Source organism: Sceloporus occidentalis, unplaced genomic scaffold (assembly GCF_023333645.1).
Source record: "Sceloporus occidentalis isolate IW3139 unplaced genomic scaffold, rSceOcc1.0.p SCAF_10, whole genome shotgun sequence".
Lineage (NCBI taxonomy): Eukaryota > Metazoa > Chordata > Lepidosauria > Squamata > Phrynosomatidae > Sceloporus > Sceloporus occidentalis.
The window spans coordinates 20,064,618-20,091,031 of NW_028316990.1; the positions used below are offsets into that span (position 1 = coordinate 20,064,618).

At 44.9% G+C, this 26,414-nt stretch overlaps 2 protein-coding genes across 5 annotated transcripts; both read left to right on the plus strand.

Annotated features, from left to right (window-relative positions):
* Positions 1 to 1,001: 1,001 nt before the first annotated feature.
* Positions 1,002 to 14,797, plus strand: LOC149306056 (solute carrier family 12 member 3-like). Of its 2 annotated transcripts, none has more exons than XM_089477099.1 (26): positions 1,002 to 1,295; positions 1,883 to 2,029; positions 2,351 to 2,426; positions 3,000 to 3,095; positions 3,555 to 3,694; positions 3,998 to 4,108; positions 4,192 to 4,303; positions 4,568 to 4,698; positions 5,084 to 5,168; positions 5,647 to 5,801; positions 5,909 to 6,016; positions 6,602 to 6,725; positions 6,917 to 7,018; positions 7,351 to 7,506; positions 8,210 to 8,309; positions 8,967 to 9,078; positions 9,656 to 9,796; positions 10,176 to 10,282; positions 10,823 to 10,905; positions 11,421 to 11,489; positions 11,802 to 11,903; positions 12,225 to 12,336; positions 12,606 to 12,692; positions 13,427 to 13,562; positions 13,887 to 13,954; positions 14,643 to 14,797. In XM_089477099.1, exons 1-26 carry the CDS (start codon positions 1,005 to 1,007, stop codon positions 14,782 to 14,784), a joined length of 3,093 nt encoding a protein of 1,030 aa, XP_089333225.1. In that variant the 5' UTR covers positions 1,002 to 1,004; the 3' UTR covers positions 14,785 to 14,797. The 2 variants fall into 2 exon arrangements, with proteins under 2 accessions (XP_089333225.1, XP_089333224.1); XM_089477098.1 differs by having other exon boundaries at positions 1,005 to 1,295; positions 11,421 to 11,462.
* A 2,187-nt stretch (positions 14,798 to 16,984) lies between these two features.
* Positions 16,985 to 25,232, plus strand: LOC149306057 (homocysteine-responsive endoplasmic reticulum-resident ubiquitin-like domain member 1 protein). 3 transcript variants are annotated; one of them, XM_089539804.1, is made up of 8 exons: positions 16,985 to 17,198; positions 18,613 to 18,690; positions 18,799 to 18,873; positions 19,815 to 19,942; positions 20,555 to 20,674; positions 21,009 to 21,353; positions 22,622 to 22,727; positions 23,412 to 25,232. In XM_089539804.1, the coding sequence occupies exons 1-8, from the start codon at positions 17,055 to 17,057 to the stop codon at positions 23,568 to 23,570; spliced, it is 1,155 nt and encodes a 384-aa protein (XP_089395930.1). In that variant the 5' UTR covers positions 16,985 to 17,054; the 3' UTR covers positions 23,571 to 25,232. The 3 variants fall into 3 exon arrangements, with proteins under 3 accessions (XP_089395930.1, XP_089395932.1, XP_089395931.1); XM_089539806.1 differs by having other exon boundaries at positions 18,802 to 18,873; XM_089539805.1 differs by having other exon boundaries at positions 16,986 to 17,198; positions 23,415 to 25,232.
* The last annotated feature ends 1,182 nt before the right edge of the window (positions 25,233 to 26,414 follow it).

Below are 26,414 nucleotides of genomic sequence, written 5' to 3' on the forward strand. Positions count from 1 at the left end.
CTTTTTTCCAGATCATTATCTGTCATTGCTTTTCAATTGCCGTGTGACTGCGGACCTCAAGATGCGCTACTACTCTGCATATTGCTACAGGGCAAATTCTCAGACTAGAAATATCATAATGCATGGTTAAATGCGTTGCAATATTCCAACTGGCTTACTCTGGAAAAGAAAGATATTGATAATTGATTATTACTATTAAGCTTTATTTATAGAGCGCTGCAAATTTACACAGCGCTGTACATACAATCAGTTAGAAGCAGCATAAAACAAAACGAACCTGCCTAAGGCATACATGCTACTAAAATAATTTAAGAAACAGGGGAAACTAAAGGATGTTGAAAAACAGAAGGGAAGGAACCAGTAGAGAGAGAAAGAGGAAAGATGTCAAGGGCAGAAAGGAAGGAGCAACAGGAATGAGAAGACAAGAAGGAACTGGGTTGAGAGAAGAAGTTGCGGGCTTGGAAGGAGCAATCTCAGAATGAATAGTAGTAATCTTAGTGAAGAAATAGGTAGCAAAATCATTAGAAAAAAATAATGAAGAGACAGGAGGAGGAGAAGGTATAACAAAATGCCCCCAGATGCTCTGAGATTTCCCCATAGGGACCTCCTTCCCCACAAGCAGCATTTTGCTTCCCTTAAACCCAAACGCCAAGGAAACTCAATGTACCCAAACGGTGAAAATCAGCCGCACCCTCCCTGCCTTTTTTTTTTTTTTAAACCATTTATCCTTAGGACTTAATACAAAATCCGTTATCATGCACTTGATCTCAAAGTGGAGTCGGTGAACTCGTATTTTAGACATTTCTCCCGGCTATTCTTTTCCGCAACCAGCTCAGGATGGTTCGAGCCCATTACTTCCCTCGGTGGCGAGTCAGATTTTTCTGGTTTCGCGGGGGTATAAAATGTCCCATCGCTCCCAGATGGTGCTGCATTACAGGCCCCAGTCAGAGACTATTCCCCTTTACCTGTGATCGGAGGGAGAGATAGGCAGCCGAGAGGATGAAATGGCCGAACTGCCGGGGTCCGAACGAAATCTGGACCTGACCCGCTCCAATGGCCGGTTCATCATCAGCACCCTCATTGGCCCCGAGGGCAGCGGCCGGAGCCCTTATGGCCAGAGCGACATGGCTGGCTACGACACCCATCACACCCACAACAGCACTCTCTACCTCCAGACCTTTGGCTACAATACCATCGATGCCGTTCCCACCTACGAAAACTATGCCAACACCAAGATCTTGGGGGACAACAAGAAGCCCAGGCCTACCTTGGCCGATCTGCACTCCTTCCTCAAGGTAAATGCAAACCATGCTCCAGTCCCATGGCTCCCAGTCTCTCTGGTATGCTTCATCCTTGACGCTTTGCCATAGAAATCCCATTGTGTCTTGAGTTGGGAGAACAGGGGCCAGCCCTACCATTAGGCAGGATGAGGCACCCGCCTCTGGCAGCAGATACTGTGGGACTATTATTATTATTATTATTATTATTATTATTATTATTAATTTAATTTTCTTATATCCCGCCTTTCTTTCAACATAGGGACTCTCAAGGCAGTGAACAACAATGCTTGATTCCCACTACCTTTTAAACCGGGTCGCAAATCAGTTTGAATTGGTTCAAATGACCCTGGTTCCCACTTGAACCAAATCGCCAAATCAATTTGGAGAGGAGGGCATGCACTAGACACATTTAACTGGCGTCTTTTTGATGCTGATTTTTGCTGTCTTTTTGGATAAATCAATTCCGCGCAAGTGTGAAACAGATGCTGATCGGAATCGTTTTAAATTTGCCCTTCGGCCAGCTGGAGCAGGGTCCATTTTGAACAGATTCATTCATGAATGTGATCCCCATGATGTGTGTGTTTTTGTGTGGTTTACCCCAGCAAGAAACCTGCCATCGTCACTCGCCAAGGTACGAACCCCATCGAAGCAGCAGTTTCTCTGAAGGAGGGGTGGAAGAGACGGTCAATGAAGGGGAGGACAAGCCGGAAGGAGAGCCAGTCCGTTTTGGATGGGTCAAAGGGGTGATGGTGAGTAGGCTTGGGATGATGTCTAGCTGCTGCATTTTGTACTAGATACAATTTCTGAGTAATCTTCAAGGGCAGCCCCACATAGAGTACACTGAAGTAGTCTAGTCAGAATCATGAAACTTCAGATCCCAGGATTCTGTCAGATGGAGCCATGGCAGTTAAAGCGGTGTCAAACTGCATTATTTCTCCAGTATAAACACACCTCCAGTCAGATGTTATCTGAAGCTAATCCCAAAATATGGTTCCGTCAATGGAGTTTGATGTGCTTTCATGCTTCTGCGGACCTTCGCACTCATCCGTTGTTGCTCCTCTATATTCTAGATCCGTTGCATGCTCAACATCTGGGGTGTCATTCTGTACCTTAGGCTTCCTTGGATCACAGCACAAGCAGGGATAGGTAAGTATTGTTTAATACTTGTGTAAGCATGCTCACTTGGACCATGCATCCCTTAACAAACTCCATCTCAACACATATCCAGGGGTAGCTGTGTTGGCCACATAGCAAAGGACAATAACATCCCAAACCCACAAAACAGGGATACCTTTATTGGACCAACCATAATGCACAAAATACACAATGCATCTTCAGAGATGCTAGCCACAGATGCTGGCGAAACGTCAGGAATAAACTCTTCTAGAACATTGCCGCATAGCCTGAAAAACCCACAAAAAACTATGGATGCCGGCCATGAAAGCCTTCGACTTCACAAAGGTATCACTGATGGATTTTTGTTTGTATTTGTTCAATGGCCAACACAGCTCCCCTGAATGTTTCCTGATCTCCAGAGTCCTAGTCCAGTTCTCAAACCACTTTGCCACGCTGGCTTTCTATAGGCAATGTAGCTTTTTATTTTGGTCAAAAAAGGAAGGAATGAGGGAGGAATGAGGGTCATCAAGACCATCCCAGGGCTGGCATTTGCCCCACTTACCCTAAGCAATATAATCCAAATGACTTTTCCTTCCTCCGCAGCCCTGACTTGGGTGATCATCCTGATGTCGGTGACAGTGACCACCATCACAGGGCTGTCCATCTCCGCCATTTCCACCAACGGCAAAGTGAAATCAGGTAGGATTTGACCAAGTCTCCTCTCTAGTTTCCATGCTACATCCCATATGATCTTCTACTCTCCTTGGCTTCAGGCAACATCCTTCCTCCTCTCTATATCCCCCCAACAACCACGGTTAAAACTGAACTTGCCACCTCATCTCCGTACCTGCAAGGTTTTGAATTTCAAGTGACATTTTCACACACGTCCGGACTCTCCATTCCACCCCATGCATCCGAGGAACTAGGCTCAGGTCTACAAAAACCCAGGCTACTAGCGTCTTTCTTTCAGTCTCAAAGGTGGTGCAATATCCCTTTGCATCCTGGCAGAATTCAAAGATATAGCCATGCCAGTCTGTAGAATCAGTATATATAGAGATCTTGTAGCACTAACTGAAAGAAAGAAGTTGGCAGCATGAGCTTTCCTAGCCTTCAGCAACAGAGTTCATATGGGATAATTCTGGCCCTCCAATCTCTCAGGTGGGACTTATTTCCTCATTTCAAGAAGTCTTGGGCCTGAGCTGGGCGGCTCCATCGGCCTCATCTTTGCTTTTGCCAACGCCGTGGCCGTGGCCATGCACACCGTGGGCTTTGCAGAAACAGTGCGGGACCTACTGCTGGTAAGGATCTGCAATCCCCATAGGAACAGGATTTGGAAAAGACACCTCTGGGGAGACTACAATTCCCAGAATCCTCCAACAGGAATTTAACTGAAGCTGTGGATTAAAAAAAATCCATGGACTGCATAAAGTGGGCCCTTGGTATCTGCTGGAGTTTGGTGCCAGGACTCCCCGCGGATGCCAAAATCCATGGAATTGGGCCTCCCCCAATCAATGTAGGGGCTGTAAGGGGTGCTGGGGTGCTTTTTGGGGGGCACACTTAGGCCTCCAGGGGGCTGAAGGTGAGGTTTCTTCTTCCCCAAGGAATACAACGCAACCATTGTAGACCCCACAAATGACATACGCATCGTTGGGGTCATCACTGTGACGGTGCTGCTTGGCGTCTCCTTGGCAGGCATGGAGTGGGAGGCCAAGGTAAGGCACCATTTGTGCAGGTCTGTATTTATTTCAGGGAGTGTAAATAGTACCCTGTTGATGAATTCATTGGTATTTGGCAGGCCCAGGTCCTCTTCTTCATTGTCATCATGATCTCCTTCATAAACTACCTGGTGGGCACAGTCATTCCAGCCAGTGAAGAGAAGCAAGCAAAGGGATTCTTCAGTTACAGAGGTAAATTCTAAGAGGTGGTGATCCATGTCAGTGGGGTGATAAATCCACTCCAGGATTTACTTAGAGCTTTATAGGAGCTCACCAAGGTGCAAAATATTGGTGATAGTTTTCGGCCCCTTGGATAGCTCCTTAAATAGGTCTGGAACCCATTTGTTCTTGTTGTTGTGTTCCTTGAAGTCATTTCCAACTTATGGCGATTGTGGGGTTTTCTTGGCCGCAAACCGGACCTTATGTGCACTCACACCAACCTCCTTGTTTTTCCAGGGGATATATTTGCCCAGAATTTTGTTCCCAACTGGCGGGGGCCCGACGGCAGCTTCTTTGGTTTGTTTTCCATCTTCTTCCCATCGGCCACCGGCATCTTGGCAGGAGCCAACATTTCTGGTGACTTGAAGGTAGGCGTTCCTGGGAGGGAATGGGTCGCTGCTGTTATGGGAGAAATGCATTGAAGGTCTTGCTTAGAAAGAGCATAAGGACCTATACCTGCGTGATGCATCTGAGGAAGTAGGCTAAAGTCTACCTAAGATCATGCTACCAGCTTCTTTCCCTTTGTGCATATATACTGTGTGTGTGTGTGTATGCACACCATCAAGCTCCCTTTGCATAATATATATATACACACACCATCCAATGTCTCTCAGCACTCTACATTGGACAGACAGGACAGTCTCTATGCCAGAGGATAAATGGACACAAATCAGACCTTTGGAATGGGAGTATGCAAAAACACAGTTGCATTTGCAATGCGTGTATCAACATTTCTTTCCCTCCCTTGCATAGGATCCTGCTGTGGCCATTCCTAAAGGGACCCTCATGGCTATTTTCTGGACGACCATCTCCTACTTGGTTCTTTCTGCTACAATTGGTAAGAAATGGCCATTTGTTGGTTAAATCAGTGGAAGAATTACACTGAACTACACCAGCCAAGGGATGGGAATTCTGAGGAACAAGGACAGATGCATGTTTCATTTCCCATCATATTTGCGTTTGGACCCCAAACTTTTTGGAATGAGTATCTTGCCTCCCTCCTGGGGGGCTTCTACACTATAGAAATAATGCAGTTTGACACTGCTTTCACCATCATGGTTCCATTCTACAGAGCACTGGGATCTGTAGTTTTGTGAGGCACCGCCAGCACTCTCTGGCAGGGAAAGTGAAATACCTTGTGAAACTTGAAATTTCTAAACTTTGGCTGATATCTTGAAACCTACCCAATGACTTCATGTTCTTGTAGGCATCTAGCCAAAGAGATGAGAAATGCTCCAAGATGTGGGTTGGAAGCCAGGGCCCACCTTGAATGAGAAAGAAGTAGGAAATAACCCTGAATTGTTCCTCCTTCCAAGGCGCTTGCGTGGTCCGTGACGCATCTGGAAATGTGAACGACACCCTCCCCATTGGTTCAATGGGCTGTGAAGGTGTGACCTGTGGCTACGGCTGGAACTTCACCGAGTGTGCGCAGAGCCACAGCTGCCGCTATGGACTCATCAATTATTACCAGGTACAGGGTTTGAAACCCCGCTCAGCCATGATGGAAACCAACTAGGTGACCTTGGGCGACTAGTCCCATACTCGCAGCTGTTTCTTCCCTAATGTTTCCCTCCTTAGACCATGAGCATGGTGTCTGGATTCGCGCCACTGATCACAGCTGGCATCTTTGGAGCCACTTTGTCCTCCGCTTTGGCTTGCCTGGTCTCAGCGCCCAAAGTGTTTCAGGTGAGCAAGAACATACCGATATAAGCCTTGATGCATAAACCTTTTTGCATTGTAATGAAAATTATTAAACTAGTGAAGAATTGCTCAGCAGGGTAGTTTAACCCTCTTTTGTGCTTATCCCTAAGATCCAGTAATGTAGGCTTGAGTCATTTGACTGGGAACCTAGGACTTTATTGCACTGATTCCAGTGCCTGACATACTTCTTCCGAATTGGGCTCAAATTTGGAAGTTGTGCTTATTGGCACTACTTTATGTGCTTTTGCTCCATCCTATAAAGTCCTGGGATTTGTAGTTTTGCACATTCTTTAGCCTTCTCTGCCAAAGAGGGTTGGCGTCTCACCAAACTACAAGCCCCAGGTTTCTATAGGGATGGCACCGTGGCAGTTAAAGTGGTGCCAAATTTGCATTATTTCTACAGTGTAGGTGCCATCTCCGTCTGTTTTGACATTTTAAAAAAAGGACAAAAGGGGGTTAAACTAACCACATCTTTAACTGGTTTGTCTGAGAATGAGCTTTCTTGGCTTTGAATTCACTGCTTGTAGTTGAGGAAGTGGATGGAAATTGCTGTTTTCGTCTCTCCAATAGTGCCTTTGCAAGGACCAGCTCTATCCTGTCATTGGCTTTTTTGGGAAGGGGTACGGCAAAAATGACGAACCTATCCGGGGTTATGTCCTGACATACTTCATTGCAGTTGGCTTCATTCTCATTGGTAAGACTTTCAAAGGGGATCGATCTCTTGGGATCAATCTCTCATTGGATACTTGGAGTGGGCCAAGCATGAGATTGTGGATTCCATATTAAAATCCTCAAGTTCTATGGTGTTAAAACCCACCAAATCCACGCTATGAGACTGAATAACGACTTAACCAAAATGCTCCTCTCTTTCCACAATCCTTGCAGCGGAGCTGAATGCCATTGCTCCCATCATCTCCAACTTTTTCTTGTGCTCCTATGCTCTCATCAACTTCAGCTGCTTCCATGCCTCCATTACCAACTCTCCAGGTGAGGATTTGCATCATAACACTTAGCAATAAGGTTAAAAAACAACAGCAATGTTAAGAAGAACATTTCCAGAATCTCATTTGATGGGGACGGAAGAGTCCCAGCAGATCTAATGGGGCTGAGTAACAATAGGAAAAGGCTATGCAACGAGACGTATGCAGGTAAGATCTTGCTCACCTGAAACGCTTTGCGTTGCATTGAGGACTAGAAGCTCAACCAGAAAGAAGGTCTTAGTTATCATCTTGAGGTCCTCTATATGCACAGGGCTTTGAATGCTTTCTTTTAAAATCCCGCATGGATGCTAATGTCCTTTTTGTGCCATATCTGTACAGGCTGGAGGCCCTCGTTTCGGTATTACAGCAAATGGGCAGCTCTCTTTGGCGCGGTTATCTCCATCATCATCATGTTCCTGCTGACCTGGTGGGCCGCCCTCATTGCCATCGGGATCGTTGTTTTCTTGCTGGGATACGTTCTCTACAAAAAGCCTGGTAGGTACTTGGCACAGTCAGTAGATCACATCTTAGGTCTTGGGGACTATATTGGAGTAGGGGTCTGGATTCGAATTTCCACCCAGCCCTGGAAACCCATAGGATGACTTTGAGCGAGTCGCACTCTTGCGTCCTCAAAGGCAATGGCAGTCTTCCTCTGAAGAAACCTCAAGGATAGGGTCACCAAAAGTCAAAGCTCATAACAACAGCAATAATTGCTATTATAATTACATATACAATACATTTTTTAAAAAAGTATTATTTATTATTATTTAATAATAATAGAAATAGTAGGAATAATAGTAGGAAGCATTCCCATCAAAGAAATGCTTGGAAGAGATAATTTTGGGCCATCAACCCAGAATTCACCAACCAACATACAATGGAGACTAGCACTGGGAATAAATAAATGCCAAGCTGGGTTTTCTGGGAATCATATTCCAAAACAAGAAACTCTTCCAAGCTCTAAGAAAGAAAGAATCCATTGATTGCTTATATGATTTTCTGTTGCTGGAGTTTCGTCCAAGTCATTTATTTCAAGGATTTCTATATCTCGCCTTTCTCCCGCAATGGGATTCAAGGGAGATTTGGAAAATTGGTCAAGAAATGCATGCCGTCCCTGTTTGATGCATCATCTGGTGCATCTCCATTAAATGCAGAACAACAGATCTGATTTTGGGGGGGGGGGATTTTTTCTCTTCAGTGGTGAACTGGGGTTCGTCGGTGCAAGCTGGTTCCTACAACATGGCCCTGAACTATTCAGTTGGACTCAATGAGGTGGATGACCACGTTAAGAATTACAGGTAATGGTAGCCCATCATCCCCATCATCCTCAGCATCTCCTTTGTTGCAGGAACAGCTTCATTGGCTACCAAGCTGTTTCCAAGCACAGTTCAAAGTGTGGGTTGTGGCGTATATATGCGTGATATAGAAAAGAGATGTGGGTCCAAAACACATTGCAGAAATAACCCAGTTTGAAACCGCGTCAACTGCCTTAGATCAATGCTAGGGAATCCTGGGAACTGTAGTTTTGTGAGACATTGAGCCTTCTCTGTCAGAGAACACTGGTGCCACAATAAACTACAATCCTCAAGATTCCCTAGCACTGAGCCAGGGCAGTTAAAGCTGTCTTGAAGTGGATTATTTCTCCAGTGTGGACTGGACCAATTATAAGTGGTCCAACTGAAAGTCATTGAAATGACATATGATGTGCAAGACTACTCTGGGGTGCATACGCAACACCCGTTCTTTTCAATGGGACTTGCACAGGAGAATCACCTATTAGATTGTGCTTCTGTGTTTGTGTCTGTTTGGTCAGCTGTGTCTCTCTCCTCGTTTCTCTCCATGGCAGTCAATATTTTGAAAGCACAGCCACCAAGTCTTCTGGTGGCAACTCGGGTATAGTTGCTCTGTTGCAACTCAGGTATAGCTTAGTGGCTTTCTCACCGTTTCCTCTTCAGGCCTCAATGCCTGGTCCTCAGTGGTCCTCCCAATTTCCGTCCGGCGCTGGTGGATTTCGTGGGCGCCTTTACCAAAAACCTGAGCCTGATGATCTGCGGGAATGTGTTGGTTGTGAGTATTTGTTGTTGTCATTGTATGCCTTCATGTTGTTTTCCACTTACGGCCAGAGCTCTCTGATGCACCAGGCTGAATACCTCCCCAAACTATAAATCCCAGGATTCTGTAAGATAGAGTCATGTCAGTTAAAGTGGAATCAAACTGCTTCAATTCTGCAGTGTGGCTACGTCCCTCATCCAACACTCAGACTACTACCACATCGGCTGTATTATTATTATTATTATTATTATTATTATTATTCAACTTTATTTATAAGGCACTGTAAATTTGCACAGTGCTGGACAGAATAATCAGATTAATTAAAATAAATCAATCAATACCTGCAGTCCAACTAGAGTTGTTGTTGCTGTGTGCCTCCAAGTTGTTTCTAACCCTAAGGCGACCCTATCCCAAGGCTTCCTTGGCACGTTCCTTCAGAAAGGTTTGCCATTGCCATCTTCTGAGGCTGTGAGAGCATGACTTGCCAAAGGTTGTCACTCCAATATGCGGGGAAATGCATGAGCCTCTTGCATGCATGTCCTTTTTCTTCCGGTGGCTCTTCCATGCTTTCTCCCTACTTTATGTTTTGCAGGGACCCTGCAAACAGGTCCTACCTGAGCTCCGTCTTGCGTCCAGAGGCCATGTCAAGTGGCTGACCAAGCGGAAGGTCAAGGCTTTCTATACAGAGGTTTTGGCGGAGGACTTGAGGACCGGGGTGCAGATCCTTATGCAGGTAAGATCAAGATAGGGATCTTGGGCCTCATTCCTACTACCTTTTAAAACGAATTGCAAAACGTTAGGAATAAACTGAATATGGCCACATAGCTTGAAAAACCCACAAAAACACTATGGATACTGGCCACGAAAGCCTTTGACTTCATAGAGTGTTTTATAATTTGGGGGAGAACATTATCAGACTTTTATATATTGTGCATTATGGAAGCTAGTAGTGTAAAAACCTACTCTTTCAAAGCTCTGGTTTTTGCTACATTCCTCCCAGTTTCATAAGCGGCAAAGTGATAGATAGAGAAAATGTTGCATCTCATCGCTGGTTATGGATGGAAAATATTTTCCCCTGTTTAAGAAAAAGTCCATCTGTTTCTTTGGTGAAGGCCTCCGGTCTCGGGAGAATGAAACCCAATGTCCTTGTGATCGGATACAAGAAGAACTGGCAGACAGCTCATCCCCAGACAGTGGAAGAATACATTGGGATCCTCCAGTGAGTTGGACAATTGGGTTTGTTGGGTAGGTTCTGTTGCAATGAAATGGGCTCACCCCAATTTGCCTAATTTAAGGGTTCCCTCTCTTATCAACTGAAGACCTAAACTGTCTAAATCCAGGACTTGATCTGTCTTTTATGGCCATCAATCTGAACTCTGTCTCATACCTGCTCTTGGTCTTTTTCTATGGAGTTTATCACACGAAAGAGATCAGGAGTTTATCTCATGAATATCCTGGGGAAATCGCGTAATTACGCAAAACGATTTCACATGACGTCACACAAAACCCACCATGAAAGCGGTCACAAAGAAGCATTAATGTGCATCTTTTTTACTTTTAAGATTTTGGCGCCAATGCATTCCCGATGTCACTTTATTTGCGCAATTGCATGCGGTAATCATTTGTGCAATTACTTGCCATTTTTCGCTCCATTTGCAGAATGCTTTGAATGTGCTTTAATCTCTCTTTAATGCCGAAATGAGTCCCAGTGTGACCAACTCCATAGTATGCCTCTCTGTGTTATCCTTTTGCATTCCAGTGATGCTTTTGACTTCAGGTTTGGGGTCTGCATGGTGCGCATGAAGGAGGGCCTCAACATGTCCAGGCTCATGCAAGCGCACAGTGAGTATCTATGGCCCACCATCTTTCCTACACCGAGGATTTACTGGATCTATATTGATCTCTGTCCCACCAAAGCAGCCTCTGTTTCTGTGGCTGCATGCATAAAATGGATGCATGTTGCAAAAATAATCCCATCAGAGAGTTTTGGTGCCTCGGTTGAAGTGCTGTCGCTCCTGGGATTCCTAGTTTCTCTTCCAAAGAGGGCTGGTGCCTCACCAAACTGCAAATCCCAATATTCTGGAGCCATGGCAATTAATGTGGTGCCAAACTGCATTGTTTCTGCAGTGTAGATGCACCCTTGGACTCATTTTAAAAGCCCTCTGCAATTCAAATTTCTTGAGTGAGAAAAACAACTAGGAACCGCGCAACCCATTTTGAACTCTGGCCCCATCGTCCACAGCCTTCTGTTCTGCCAAGCGTGTTATGGGGAACCCATGTGTGCTTTTAAGATGTGCATTGCCTGTGTGTTCACATCTGTTGTGTTTAACATGTGTCTTTTTCTTCTTTCTTCCCAGTTAATCCTGTTTTTGAGCCAGCGGAAGATCCCCAGAAGAATGGCAGCACTCCTTCCGTAGCAGGAACATGTAAGTTTGTGAAATGCTCACCTTTGCAAACTCAAACATTCATCACCTAATAGGTTTCAGTGGCCAAGCTGGGATTCGAACCCTCGTCTCCAGAGTTGTGGTCCAATGCTCAGACCAAAGCATTTGGCTCTACCAAAACGGATCCACAGCTTCCTATTAAACCGGAAGAGTCTTTCATTACAGAATTGAGGACAAAGCATCTGTTCTGAACCAGTTAGGCCAAAATAGCTTTGTAATTTTATTGTGTGTCTTGCATTTAAATCCTCAATGCTTTCCTATTCATGCAAATTTTAAAAACAAACATATTTGCAGTGGATCCTGATGCTTTGGTCACAGAACAACAGGCAAGCACCATCTTCCAGGTGGCACAAGGCAAGAAGACAATAGATATCTACTGGCTCTTCGATGATGGAGGTATGTTTGGGGTTCGAATCCTAAGTAAAGGGAGTCCTGCAGAAGATTATGTTAATCATTTGGCTTGTGATTTAAAGAGCCTTCCCCGCACTGCTTCCCAGTGAAAGCATTCATCTTGGATAGTAACAAATAAACTGGAGTGCAATAAGATCCATTGCCAACCTGTTATCAGTTCACAATTGCACGGTAATGCGCAAAGCACTGTTCCTGTTTTGGGTGTTTAAAAAGACACAACAGCATCGGGAGGGAAGCTTTGTGCAATAATCTGCGATGACCCAAGTTATGACTTTTTAAAATGTGCCATGGTTTCCCGCATGGCAGGTCTGACGCTGCTCATCCCGTACCTTCTTAGCCGGAAGAAGCGGTGGGGCAGATGCAAGATCCGGGTGTTTGTTGGCGGACAGATTGACCGAATGGACGAGGAACGGAAAGCGTAAGTCTAGGCATCCTGGCCTCGAGACCCTTGAGACCTTGGAATAAGAAGTCATGGGTTTCATGGCCAAGCTGGGAATTGAACCCTGGTGTCCGGAGTTGTAGCCCAACACTCAAACCATTGTGCCACCAGTCTTTTCATTATCTGCAGAAGTGAGAGAAGCAATGTGGGCGGGCGAGGTGTGAGAACGACAACACTTGAATTGCAAAAATTATATCATTAAAATGCTTACAACCCTTCTCTCTCTCTCTCTCCATCCTCTTCTGTAGGATCATCTCTTTGTTGAGCAAATTCCGACTTGGGTTCCACGAAGTCCACATCCTCCCAGACATCAACCAGAAACCCCGACCTGAACAGTAAAACCTCACTATTGTACCTTTCCCCCCATTCAGTAGGTTCTCTATAATTGTCTTGTATTCAGGTTCAGCCTCCCTTACCCCAAAGTGCTTGGTGCCAGCGGTGTTTTGAATTTTGAATTTTTAAAGATTCTGGAATACCCGTATTTGCATATATGTGCTGAATGAGGCATCTTGGAGATGGGACCCCAAGATGGGAAATTTGGGGACTGAAGGAAAATTTCACGGGGGGATAGAAATTCTTATGTGGGGAGACGATGGCCCTGTACACACTTGGGGGCAGAGTCAGGGCGCAGTTTCTTGATGGCGCATGCCTGACTCTGCCCCTCCAAGGTGCACTGATGCCGCATGCTGTTCTAGACGGTGTGCGGCATCATGACACACCTCTGGCGCTACATCCAAACAACGCAGTGCTGAAGGGGCACCATACAGCCACACCATTTGCCATGGCATGAGGTTGCCACAGCCCCGATCTGGCTGAAGAAGGGACAGCTGCATGCTGCTCCTTCCCAGAGGTCTATACAGCCCCAATGTCCTCATTTTGTCCCCCGCCCCATTGCTACACCCCAAGATTTATACTGGTCCCCACAGCTCACAGAGACCATAAGGAAAACATCCTAATGCCACTAGACATGATGAGATGTTTGGGGAACTCTCGAGATGCTCAGCAGGTTTTGGTCCTAGAAGAAGAGGTCCCTCGGTTGCTTACAGGAGCTCCGTGGTTTTCTTTGCAGCGTGAAGAGGTTTGACGATTTAATCGCCCCGTTCAGACTCAACGATGGCTTCCAAGACGAGGCGGCGGTGAACGAGATGAGACACGGCTGCCCCTGGAAGATTTCGGATGAGGAGCTGGCGAAAAACAAAGCTAAGGTCGGGCAGCCTTGTCAGTATGGACTCCAGATGTTGCCAGCATAAAAAGTGGGGAGGAGGTGGTAACAGGGTAACCAGACATCCTCCTTTTCCAGGACGTGTCCCACATTTCGACCTTTTGTTCAGGAGGAATTTCCAAATGTCCTCCATTTTGCGTATGACTGAGAAACATGCATTTACATTCATATGAGTGTTTTTAGCGTCTTCTTCTGGTCACTTCGGGTGGGGAAGGAAAAAGGAACCAGGGGCACCGGCTCCGGTCCCAATGGTTCACTACTTCATTGGTACCACTATGCACCATGTTTTCTGTCTTTTGCCCTTCAGTCACTTCGGCAAGTGAGGATGAACGAAATCTTGCTGGACTACTCAAGGGATGCGGCTCTGGTCTTCATGTGAGTATCACAAAGCGCCAACTGACCCACCAGAGCATGACTGGCAGAGATAGGGCAAAAAAGGTCTCCACTTGAACAAATATTATGTACTTTGCAGACCAAACGTCCCAGAATCCCCCGGCCAACATGGTCATAGGATCCTCAAATGAGAAGCATGCTTGCAAACGTTGCATTTGAAGACGGCTTGACTAGGGACACAACGACCTTAAAAGCATCCCAGGTTCTTGACATTTGATTCTGCAATTCACAAAAACTACAAATCCCAGAATCCGGTAGCATGGAGCCGTGGCAGTTAAAGAGGTGTCAAAACTGCATCGTTTCTGCATTGCAAATTAAACCTATGGTTCTGAATCCTAGCCGCTTGGAAGGGAACTTAGCAAATAGATAAACAAATAAATAAATATTTCCCCTTCAAACCAGGATTGTCCTGGTTTTCCCGGACAACGGCAAGCCTAACTATAGTTCTGCTTTAACTGCCATGGGATTTGCCGGAGAACTTGAATTGTCTCCCCAAACTACAAAGCCATGGATTCTATAGTATGTTCCTATGTCAGTTAAAATGCAAACAGAGTGCTATGTTTGTATGGTATGGAAGGATCCCGGTCTCTATCCATATCCTCCATCTCCATCTCCATCTCTTCTTTTAAATGCTAACTGAAATAAGCTGCCGTTTCCATCTCTCTTCCAGAACGCTTCCGATCGGCCGAAAAGGGCGATGTCCCAGTAGCCTCTATATGGCTTGGCTGGAAACCCTTTCCCAGGACCTGAGGCCTCCGGTCATCCTGGTCAGAGGCAACCAAGAAAACGTCTTGACCTTTTATTGCCAATAAAACCTTTGGACAATTGAGCCTTGGAGCCGGAGGAAGGAGATCTTCATCTTCATCTTTGGGTTCAAGACATCCGGCGGTTCTGTTTAAGATGCTGGAAACGGGCAATAAAAGACTGTTGTTGTTGTTGTTGTTGTTGTTGTTGTGTGCCTACAAGTTGTTTCCGACTTTCGGTGACCCCAAGGTGAACCAATTGTGGGGTTTCCTTGGCAAATTTTTGCAGCGGAGGTTTGCCATTGCCTTCCTCTGAGGCTGAGAGAGTGTGGGTTGCCCAAAGTCAGCCAATGGGTTTCCATAGCTGAGTCAGGATTCGAACCCTGGTCTCGAGAGTCTTAGTCCAATGCTCAAACCACTACTGGTTGAAGGGCAATAAAAGACGAGTGGTGGAAAAATGAATGTACTTTAAGCATGGTAATCCCCTTCTCTTGGAGGGTTCAGGCCAGGTACATCTTCTTCAAAGTTTTCAGGGGCTGACGCATAACATCTGTATTCAGTTGTTATGTGCAATGTGGCATCGTCATTGCACAATACTGGGTCTTGCATGCTGTGCATTGATTGCATGGGTTGTGCATCAATGTGAAATGAGTCTTTTGTTGTGCAATGCTGTGATTCTGTGAATGAGGCGGCGTAGCGCAGCCAATGTGGGCCTTAAAGTGCATAATGTTACATTACCTCTCCTCAGTGCTCGATCTTGGCCAAAAGGGTGACATGATCCAAAGGCAAAAAATACTCTTCAAGGTGTATGTGAGAGAGAACCAGTCGCCCTTTCCGACAATCTGAGCTGCCTGGCACAGAACCAAAGCCTGCAATCCCACAAGGAGATAAGCGCAAAACCTTGGCTGTGCCAAGCCATGCGCAGCCGGAGGGCAACATATGGTGCCAGCCAGAGGAAACCGATCCCTCCATGCCCTCGGGGCAAGCATTGCCGCCGTGCCACGCAACTGAAAGCACCTGTGATGATCCCCAAACTCTGGCCCTTTAGGCATTTTGCATTTCAGCTCCTGAAAAGTGTACAAAGGGGGAGGCAGGGTAAACAAAGTGCGGTGTGTGCATAAAAGCAAGTATCTGTGCAAACAAATGGGGACTTGTGTCAACAAAAATTGTGACCAGGGCAGTTAAAGTGGTGTTAAAACGGATCGTTTCTGCAGTGCAGACACATCCTTGGTAATCCAAGGCCAGCTTATCTGCTTGAAGCCTTGATGCCTTGAATTATCTGAAACCCTTTGGGTGATTTTTCCATAAAGCCATGCCCAAAAGCAATGATTCACAGCCTTTCTTTGCACAAACAGGTGCTTGTTTCGCACATACTGCATGCGCATTGCGCAAGAGAGGGAAGGCTGTTTTTAGCCGAGCGGCTGATGCAACTCTTGCTGCCACAGTTTGCAAAACGGACATTGCTAGCTTCACAACAAAAAGGGATAAAAACTGACCCCACATGACGGAAAGAAGACCCTGGGGCTATTGATATTAATGCATATATGCAACTATAAGTCAACCGCAAGGACAAGGCGAGGGCTGGATTTGGGGATATATATATATATATATATATATATATATAATTTAATTAACAATTTGTAATCCACTCTGAGATCATTTCTAAAAAGTGTGGTATAAATAGAATTAATAGTATAATAATAATAATAATTCTACTTATATTGTTATTGTTATTATTATTACACTATTATAATAATATTATTAATTCTTTATTATTTTATTATTAATATATAATATGACATAATATATATTATATACATATATAATTGTTATTATAGAATATATTAGTTATATTAATAATATATATAACATGTAATTTAATTACAACATAATATATAATCTATATATATAATATTCATAAATGTATTATAGAATAGAATAATAATATTAATAATATATATAATAAAATTATAAGGTAATATAACTATATATATATATATATATATAGTTATTATAAAATAGAATAGACAGCCTGCTGTTCTGATTGACAGCTCCCGCCCCAGCCCCGCCCCATCTAACCCCGCCCATTTGTCGGCCCCGCCCATATTTCCATTTCCCTCCCCCTCCCGTCTCTGGCGGCTCCTGATAGGCCCACGTCCCTCGTATCACGCGGCCGTCGACCAATCCGCGTAAGCCACAGCGGCGCCGCGAGGGCGGGGGGGAGGAACTGGAAGCTCCGCCCCCGAGGGTATATAAGGGGGCGGCGGAGGGGTCGAGGGCGCAGTGTTGGCGTCGTCATCGGCGGAGGAAGAAGGGAGGGGTCAGTTTGGGCAGCTGCCATGGAGGGGCCTGAGGCGGGCGGCGTCACTCTGGTGGTCAAGAGCCCAGCGCAGCGGCACCCGGACCTCCATCTGCCGGCCAAGCGCGACTGGAGCGTCCGACGCCTCAAGGCTGAGCTCGGCCGCCTTCACCCGGACGCTCCGGTGAGCGCCTGCTGCAATGTTTATTACTGTTTATTATCATTGACAGCCCCGTCTTCCTCAGGGGCAGCTGAGAAGAAGAAGAAGAAGAAGCTCGGAGGGGGACTACAACTCCCATGATCCTCCGGAGGGGCGGGGCTTCAAGGGAACGGCAACTCCCCAAATTCTCCAATACGCCTTTTCTTTGGGAGGGCTGCAGGTCCCAGGATCCTTGAGGCAGTAGCAGCAGGCTTTGGGGGGACTGCAGGTCCCATCGTTCTCAGAGGGGAGCTCAGCTTCCAGGGGCCTCCTAATGGAAATGTTCTGAGAGGACTGCAGCTCCCATCATCAGGTTCCGGCGGGGGACAGCAGCTCCCTTCAGAATGCTTTAGGAGGGACTGCAGCTCCCCTCAGCCTGTTCCAGGAGTGGGGCTTCAGCTTCCAGATTCCTCCCCCGGCATGCCCTGGTGGGATTGCAGCTCCCATCAGCCTGTTCCAGGAGGCATGTTCAGATGTTTGAGTCAGGAGGATGGGTTTTAGAGTGGGATCAGGATGGGGACAGTCCTGGAGTGGCCTTATGGGAGGGAGCCTGGGGGCTTAGGGGTGGAGCTTGGAGATGCTGGGGGTGGAGCCTGGGGGCTTAGGGGTGGAGCTTGGAGATGCTGGGGATGGAGCCTTGGGGCTTAGGGGTGGAGCCTTGTGGATTAGGGGTGGGGCCTGGTGGATTATGGGTGGAGCTTGGAGATGCTGGGGTGGGGCCTGGTGGTTTAGGGGTGGGGCCTGGTGGATTATGGGTGGAGCTTGGAGATGCTGGGGGTGGGGCCTGGTGGTTTAGGGGTGGGGCCTGGAGATGCTGGGGGTGGATCTAAGTCTGTATTAAGTTGACAGCTGTCAGGAGTAGGAAGAACTTATATAATGGGTTCCTAACTGATACCAGAGATTAAGAGAGTCCTATCTCTGCAAAGCTACCTGAGTTGGATCTTTGTCCAAGATGGTTTCAGAAGTGTCTGTTGCTCTGCTGAAAAGCACAAATCAAGGATTCGAAGCTTTCCTCTGGCTGGACGTACAGTGCGCCCGCGTTATACGCGGCTTTGAGATTATGCTCTCAAGCCATGTGGGGCGCAAGGGGCAGCACGTCCCATTCAGATGAATGGAGTGCATGCACAAGCCCCATTCAAGTGAATGGGGCTCAAGCATAGGCGGAATTCACCTTTCGCGGGGTGGGGTCTGGAATGGATCCCCCTCGTAAGGCAAGGGTCCACTGCAATTGGGAGGATAGGGGAGAGATCTCTGAGTCTAGTTCTCTCTTGAGTGAAGGTACTTCGAAGACAAAGTTCCTAGTCATGCCAATATTAAGTTTATAAGAAACGAAAACATGAACTGTCTCCCATGTTCAACAGAGTCTGTCTTTTGACCACTGTGTTCTCTTTCTTTAAAGCCTGAAGACACTCAGAGGTTGATTTATTCTGGGAAGCTCTTGCATGACCATCTCTGCTTGGAAGAAGTGCTCAGTCAGGTATGTAATGTTCCATGCTAACCTTGCTTTCAATACATGCACAGAGGCATTGAGTAAATGCAAACAACTGAGTCCTGGCTTGAAGCTTTACTTTGCTTTATTTTCCAGCAGGAGACGGTGCACGTTCTCCACCTGGTGTGCAATGGAAAGAACCCGCCAAACACCCAAGAGCCTGCTGCAAAGGTATTAAACAGTCAATTAGATTTCTGTCTTTCCTGTTTCAAACTGGGCATATCAGAAAGCCTGGGATGATTGCAGCCCAGTAATAGTTACTTTGGAAAGTGTTAGTGCTGCAACAGGAAGGAAGGTTTCCAGGTGAACGCAGGGAAGAACAATTCTGCTGCGTTTTGAGGTGCATTCATTCCAGTGTTCATTGAAGCTTGGGGCTCTCAGTAGCAAACAAAACTAACACAGTTACAATACTTGGGCGTTCGCAGATCTCCGTAATGTGACAAAAATGATGCCTTTTCCATTTCTGTACCAAATGGGGAGGTAGCCCCAGTGGTCAAACTGGAAACCACTAGAAAGTGAGCCCCAGTGTTTCCAAAATTGAGTCGTGGCACAAAATAAGATGTGTGGGGATGATGGGGATGGCGATATTTTAGGTTAGAATTGCACCTGCTGGTGCCTTCCAGAGGCATCAATCTCCTTGTTTAGGTCTCCATTTATTTTTCAATTGGAGGGGCCCAGAAGCTACACAGATGAGTTTTGGGGGTTACAAGTGGTCCATGGATTACAGAGTTCTCTCACAGCTATGCAAGAGAGTATCTCATTGTCAGACAAATGGAGCCTTTGAGATACAGTGATAATGTAGGGGCCTAATAATGTATGCAGATAAGTCAGTGCTCTTTGTCAATGGCTTTTAGGCTCACAACTGGCTCATCTCTGTAATCATGCTGCAGTTTGGAGCCACATTGGTTTTTATAAGGCAGCAGGCCAGCCCTAAGCATTGCAGACTGAATGCTGCTGGCATAATCTGCCTTCAGTGATGGAACAGAGTGCCTGCCAAACTCCACTTTGCATCAAGTGGAAAGTGTTGCATCCCACACTTCACATTTGTTTTAACCATAGAGTGCCCTCATGAAAGTATGTCTATAAGTCTCTAATTTTCACTGTTTATTTAGAATGCAGATGCTGAGCATCAGCCTGCTCCAGTTAGCCATGAGCTTCCAGTACCTTCTTCAGTCCATGCTTGGAGTCAGAGCGGAAACATTTCCAACCAGCCTGATGCAGCAGGAGATGCTGGTGATCGGTAGGTATGCAGCGTGTGGTAAAAGGTGGTAGTCAAGTCATTTGATTATTACTGTGTCTTAACACCTTAGTTGTTTGCCCATTTGGAATGGTACATATCCCCTCCTGTGAGGCCTCACAAATGTGCGAATAAAGGAAAAATTTCTTCCCATTTTAGCTCTTTTCAAAAGCATGGGCAGGAAGGATGGACAGGCATTTTATTCCAAGGATTAGATGAGAAACAGGTGGAGAGATGCCAACTGTTTTATCTTCTCCTTAACCTAGAATTAGTAAATTCTTCCCTGTCCACAAGATCCAGAGGCCTTGGGGAAGAGCGGGAATGGCTGGTGATTAGAGTATGAGAAGAAGATTGCAGGCTCCTCCAATACTTTTAAGCCTGTAAGACATCAAGATATTTTCTCCAAGTTAAAATCTAACTGGAGTACAGCTTAATTCTGCCTTCTAGTAGTTTAATATAGGAATGCCCATTAACATGGGGACGCTTAAGAAATTCTTACCCTGAAGCATACTGCTTTGTGACACCCCATGCCATATATCTTAAATTAGCTAGGAATGGGGCAAAATAATAGCATATCTATTCTGATCAAGTACTTTGTGTTTGCTTTTGAATTAGATCTCCACCAACACCACATCCCTTTCAAGGCATGAACCCTGGCTATCCATCTTATACGACATACCGCATGCTGCAGTTTTGGTTCCATCAGGTTTATGCAAGACAGTATTACATGCAATAGTAAGTTGTCCTTTTCATCTTGTCATTTTTTATTGCGCATTCAGTGCCTGAGGTAATAGCCATGTTATCAGCAGATATAATGGGGCTGTTCATCTTTCAGTATAAATGTTAACCTTCTAAAATACTCAATGGTTACAGGAGTGTTTGAGCACTTACTGGAGCAAATTCAATGTTAAAGAATGTACAGTTTATGTTGTTAACTTTATTTATGCCCTGCCTTTCCCCCAAAACTGAGACTCAAGGCAGCTTATAGATTTATTTTATCTTGTCCTGACAAAAGGGCTTTCAAACTCATCTTTAAACTCATCTTTTTAACCTTTATTTTTGCATTCAGCATGGCTGCAAACACTGCTGCCAGCGACGCCTCCTCCACACGAAGTGCCCAGGAGATCCCAGTGGCCCGAGTGGCAGCGCCAGCTCCACTTCCTCACCCGTTTCCTGTTGAAAACCAACCCAGAAATCAAAACGCTCCAGCTCCGGCAAACCCAGGAGCCAACCAGAATCTCCGCATGAATGCCCAAGGTGGTCCCTTGATGGAGGAAGATGAAGAGGTCAATCGTGACTGGCTGGACTGGCTTTATTCCGCAACCCTTTTCTATGTCTTTGTCAACATCGTCTATTTCTACTCCAGCATGAGCCGGTTTGCCATGGTGATGGTGGGCACCTTTCTGATGTATCTGTAAGTATCATGGCAGCAGGGCTTGTAGTTCTTTTGTGGGGGTATGGAAGAGAAAGGGGGGGTGCATGCTTGCCATTGTTAACTCACAACTAACAGCCCCATCGTACCCTTTTCAATTTATAAAAGTAATAATACTGGTTTGTGTCATTTAAAATTCAATATTTAGAGGACTGACTAGCTGTCGGCCCAGTCTGGATGTACCACTAGATCAGGGATGGGCAAAGTGTGGGCCATATGTGACCCCTGGGCTGTTTTTGTGGGCCCCAGGGTCCAAAATTACCCCAAATGCCTCCTGGAAGGGTAATACAACACATTTAGGACCCTTCCCAAGCCATTTTAATCCCAGAAGAGGCGGGATTTTTGTTTCCAAAACGCTTAAACAGTCTGTGTAATTGAAATCGATTGTTTAAAATTCATTAAAGGGCAGTCTTTAAAAAAATCAATCAAACAGCACAGCACACAGTAAAAGCCCATCACAGTCGACTCCTAAAAGTCTGACATTGTAGGAATGTTTTCACTTGGCCGGGGGAAAGAAATGAAGCCTCCTGGGCAGAGAGTTTCAACCAGTAGCAGAGGTGGTTTTATATAAGAAGGCATTGAGTGCACTTAGGAGAAGACCTGCAAGGCTTTTGAGCATCTTGAGACGTGTATCTTTCTTGTACTGTAACAGATGGGGATGGGAAGGCAGGAAGAAGGTCAGTCAGGCAAAATTGGTATTTCTTTGGTCAACTTGCAGTAGATTTGTGTTTTGAAGAACAGAAATGTCCCCACCCCAGGCTGAAAATGCATGAAGTGTGGGCAACCAAAATGGATGGAATGTTCTTAGTGAAATTATTCGGAGCACAATACTGTTCCTAGAAATAAATTGGTTGTCTGAGTGTTATACTTAAAGTTCCTGGCTCATTAAATTACTGGGATATCTTCTTCCCAGTCACTCCCCTCTCTTCCTTGTTTTGCAATTTTGACTCCAGGTGGTAATGCTTGAGACTCTAGAAAAAGGTACCCTATCATTGTTGTTATATTGTGCCTTTGGGAAGGATGCTTTGTAGTCTTCCTGCTTACGTTTTATGGAGTGATTAGCAAGGCTTGTACAGCCTTTGGCTCCTTCCCGGTTTTTTAATATTTGGGCAGGCGCTCTTCATGCCAAGCCTTGGAGTCACAGCCTTTCATTCTCATAGTTGTCTATTGTCTTTTAACTGTGTAATTGCCTAGCATTTATTCTTAAAAGCTCAGGGGGTAACCAAACAAATAATGGATTCTCTTCCCAGGCACCGCGTGGGCTGGTTTCCTTTCAGACGGGGGCCAGGTCAGCCTGCGCAGAACAACGTTCCTCTCCAAGGTGCTGTTAACCAAGACCAAAATAATAACTTACAGGTAGGTTCTCGTTGAGGTGTGCTTTTAGTCATAAGCTTCATTTCCCCCCCTTAAATGTTTTCGTCCCATACCTGACACATCTTTTCCCAAATCAAGTGTTTAATGAGGCTTGCTTTTGAGATAATGAATCATTCTTAGGGTTTCGTGCTTTATTTATTCAAATATTTCTAGTCAGCAAAAAGAGCACTGTTCAGCAGTTCTTATAGTAAAGAATTTCTTCATGTTTAGGTGGAAGAATTTGAACCCATTGGCTGCTGTTGCAAACAGAAAAATCAGCTTGTTCCATCTAACAAACATCCTTTCATATATTTAAAGGTGGCTCTCATGTTACCTCTGTCTTTTCTTCCAAGCTAAACATACCAGTCTGATTAAGTTATTCCTCATAAAGCTTAGTTTCCAGATCTTTAATCTTTTTGGTCAACCCTTCTCTGGCCATGTTCCAGCTTGTAAATACCCTTCTTGAACTATTCATGCTGGATAGTATTCTAGGTGAGGCTTGGCCAAAGCAGAATAGAGTGGTACTATTACTTCCCTCAGTCTGGACACTATATTCCTATTGATGCCATGCAGTTACATTGCCTTGTTTGACTGCTGCAGCATATTTGGCTTTAAAATGTGTACTGCAAACAACATTTCTTGGGAGTGATTAAATCTTGCTTCTCCTTTTTTAACCCCCTGGGTTAGCAGGAAGAAAACATAGATGAACAAGAGGAAGCTGATGCACCCAGCGCCATACCAGAGAGCCAGCCAGCTGCACCTTCCTTCGCGAGCACCGCCTGGCTGTTCTTCAAGAGCTTCTTTGCGTCACTTCTCCCCGAGGGACCTCCAGCTGTCGCGAACTAGACGGCTGCTTGCTTGCAAACCATCAAGTGACTGCAGTTACCCACTGATACTGGACACTAACTGGAAGGCTGAAGTGACCAGGTGGTGTTGGATAAAAAGAAACCGAAGATGAACACAACCATCACAAGACAAAATGTGGTGGTGGTTCAGTAAAGATATATATATAGTGGATGCTGAAACAGAGGATCTGCGACAATGTGTAATTCTGTACTTAACATGAGTAAAGCTTCAGGTGGGCAGGAGCTGGAGAAGCAGATTGCTCCTGCCAGGTACTTGATTCCTTTTGGAATGTGTCTTAATGCTCTTAATTACACCAAGTGTAGTATCTTATGCAACCAGCGAATTGCTAGATGGGTGTTACAAAGATTTTACAGGGAGGATGTATGCCAAAGACAGAATGATCCCATACTTATCCCTATATACGCTGCATTTGGAAGATCAAAATAGTTTACAAAAGAAGAGGCTGTTCTTACTATACTAAACAGGATAGTGAGATCTTCTTCCATAGCATTAGAACGAGAGCTGTTTCTCTGTCACAGGTTGAGCCAAGTGTTCATCTCTTAGATGGAGCGACTGTGTAAACACTGGTTGCTCCCAGGCTTTTTCTGCAAGAAGGATTCTGTATTCAGTGCATGCGGTCAAAAATATATTTGCAGGCCTTTCTTCTGTCACATTCCCAACTCAGGAGGCTCCTGTGCACCGAAGTGTTGGGGGAGATGGCATTTCTCTTCCATATGCTGCAGCCTTAAATTTCATCTTTATAATCATACTGCGGATTGACTGCAGAGTAGAGAAACTTTCCAGTGCTGCTTTGCCAAATATGCTTTGGGCTGGATGCATATGTGTGAAAAGCTGTTAGATATTCCAGTGGGCAGAGGTCTAGAAGTCATCAACCGTTTCTTTTGTGGCCTCTTAAAAATTGCTCTGGAGGGTTGGGGACCCTTGGAAAAGCATGGAAGGTGGGAAAGCTTGGCAAAAATTGCTGTCCTGCCCCCTTTTTCTGCTTTAAGCATCTTCTTCATTTGGGTTTCCTCTGTAACAGAAAAGAACCTTCCTTCAATTCTTGGAGAGACAAGTCCAAATCCAACACCATTGTAGCCCTAGCTTTTTTTTTTACTAGCTTCAAAATGTGCATGCAGCTCTGTAAGCCACATCCAACAAAAGTGAGTGAAGAATGAATATGTACTTAAATGTCCTGTGCATTTTAAAACTTGCGGGTATTAAAAAGTACCAATTGCTTATGATCAGTATATTCAGTGCCTTTGGGATCATCTTCAAAGTAGCTGATGGCAAGTCTTGAGATGCTTTTCTTTGCTCTTTTGTTGATCCTTTGGAGGCACTTAAAATCCCATTTCTCTTGCCCCTCGGTCTGTGTGCCTCCTTCCAAAGCTCCTCCATGAGTTTGCAATGTCAACCTTTGCTACTCGGGGATCATTTTCTTAGACCTCCTGTTTATATATTGTCATTTTCTTTTCTTCAAAAAAATGCTGGAATTGTATTTTCGCTGTTTTGGATCATGAAGTCTGAACCTCCCATCCCCATTTCTAATGTATATTGTAAACTTTATCTGTACAGTGAAATAACCTATCTGCCCTTTCTTGTATATTGTCAACAAAGTTTAATATATAATGGCTTAATTTTATTAAACTCGAATACTGCTAACTTGAGTCTTTTCTCAACCACCTTATTCCTGCTTCATTTATTTCTTAGAACCTACATTGTCTGCCTATTCTTCTTATTCAGTTTAATCCAAGTATGAGAATTTGATGCACTTAGTAGCATTTTTAGGCCCTGAGTAATGTTAACAAAGCTGTAAGAATGATATCCCTAGGATTTATTCAATTTATATCCCACCTTTCTTTCAACAAGGGAGACACAAAGCAGCCTCCAAGAACATGTTGCAAATACACTTAATGAAGGTTAAGAGGTGACCATAATACTCATGTTTAACTATTTGAATGGATTTTATATTGAGGATAGAGCCAGCTTGTTTGCTGCTGCTCCAGAGAACAGGACGCAGAGCAATGGATGCAAAGTATGGGAAAATGCTCATTGAAATATTAGGAAGAACTTCCTGATGGTAAAAGCTTTTCGAGAGTGGAGTATGCTGCCTGAAGGTGTTTCCATACACTGTTTTAATTGTTTATGCATGAAACTAAAGGTCATGTACATTGAACCATCAGGAAACAAAGGTGTTGGAAGAAGTAGACTTTGGAGCATCTTGGATTTTAGGATGAGGGATACAGTACTCAACTTTGTAGGTGTGCCTGTGTGTTTATACATATTTGACATTGGGAGATATACAGGGGATCCTTGTTATACGCTGGGGTTTGGTTCCAAGATCCCCCGTGTATAACAAAATCCGTGTATGCTCAAGTCCCATTAAATATAATGACATAGCAAAATGGTGTCCCTTATAAAAAATGGAAAATCAAGGTTTGATATTTGAAATGTATACTTTTTTTGAACATTTTCAAACCGTGTATGCTTGAATCCGTGTATAAGAAGGGCCGACTGTATGTGTATGTGTGTGTGTGTGTGTGTGTGTATATATATATATATATATATACACACACACACACACTGTGTGTGTGTGTGTATATACTTACACATACACTATGTATGTATGTATGTATACAGTATGCATCTCCCAAGGCTGTTAAATTAACTTGACCACCTTTGGGTGCGCTACAGCTTGTCTTTGGATGAGCATTTGCTCTTCAGTCTCGTAGTAAGAACTAGCTGTAGCCAAACGGAGGAGGTTGGCCAGCTACTCTGAGTCCCAGTCCTGGGAAAAGAGCGGGATACAAATAAATATAATAAATAATACTCTGGTCCATTTAA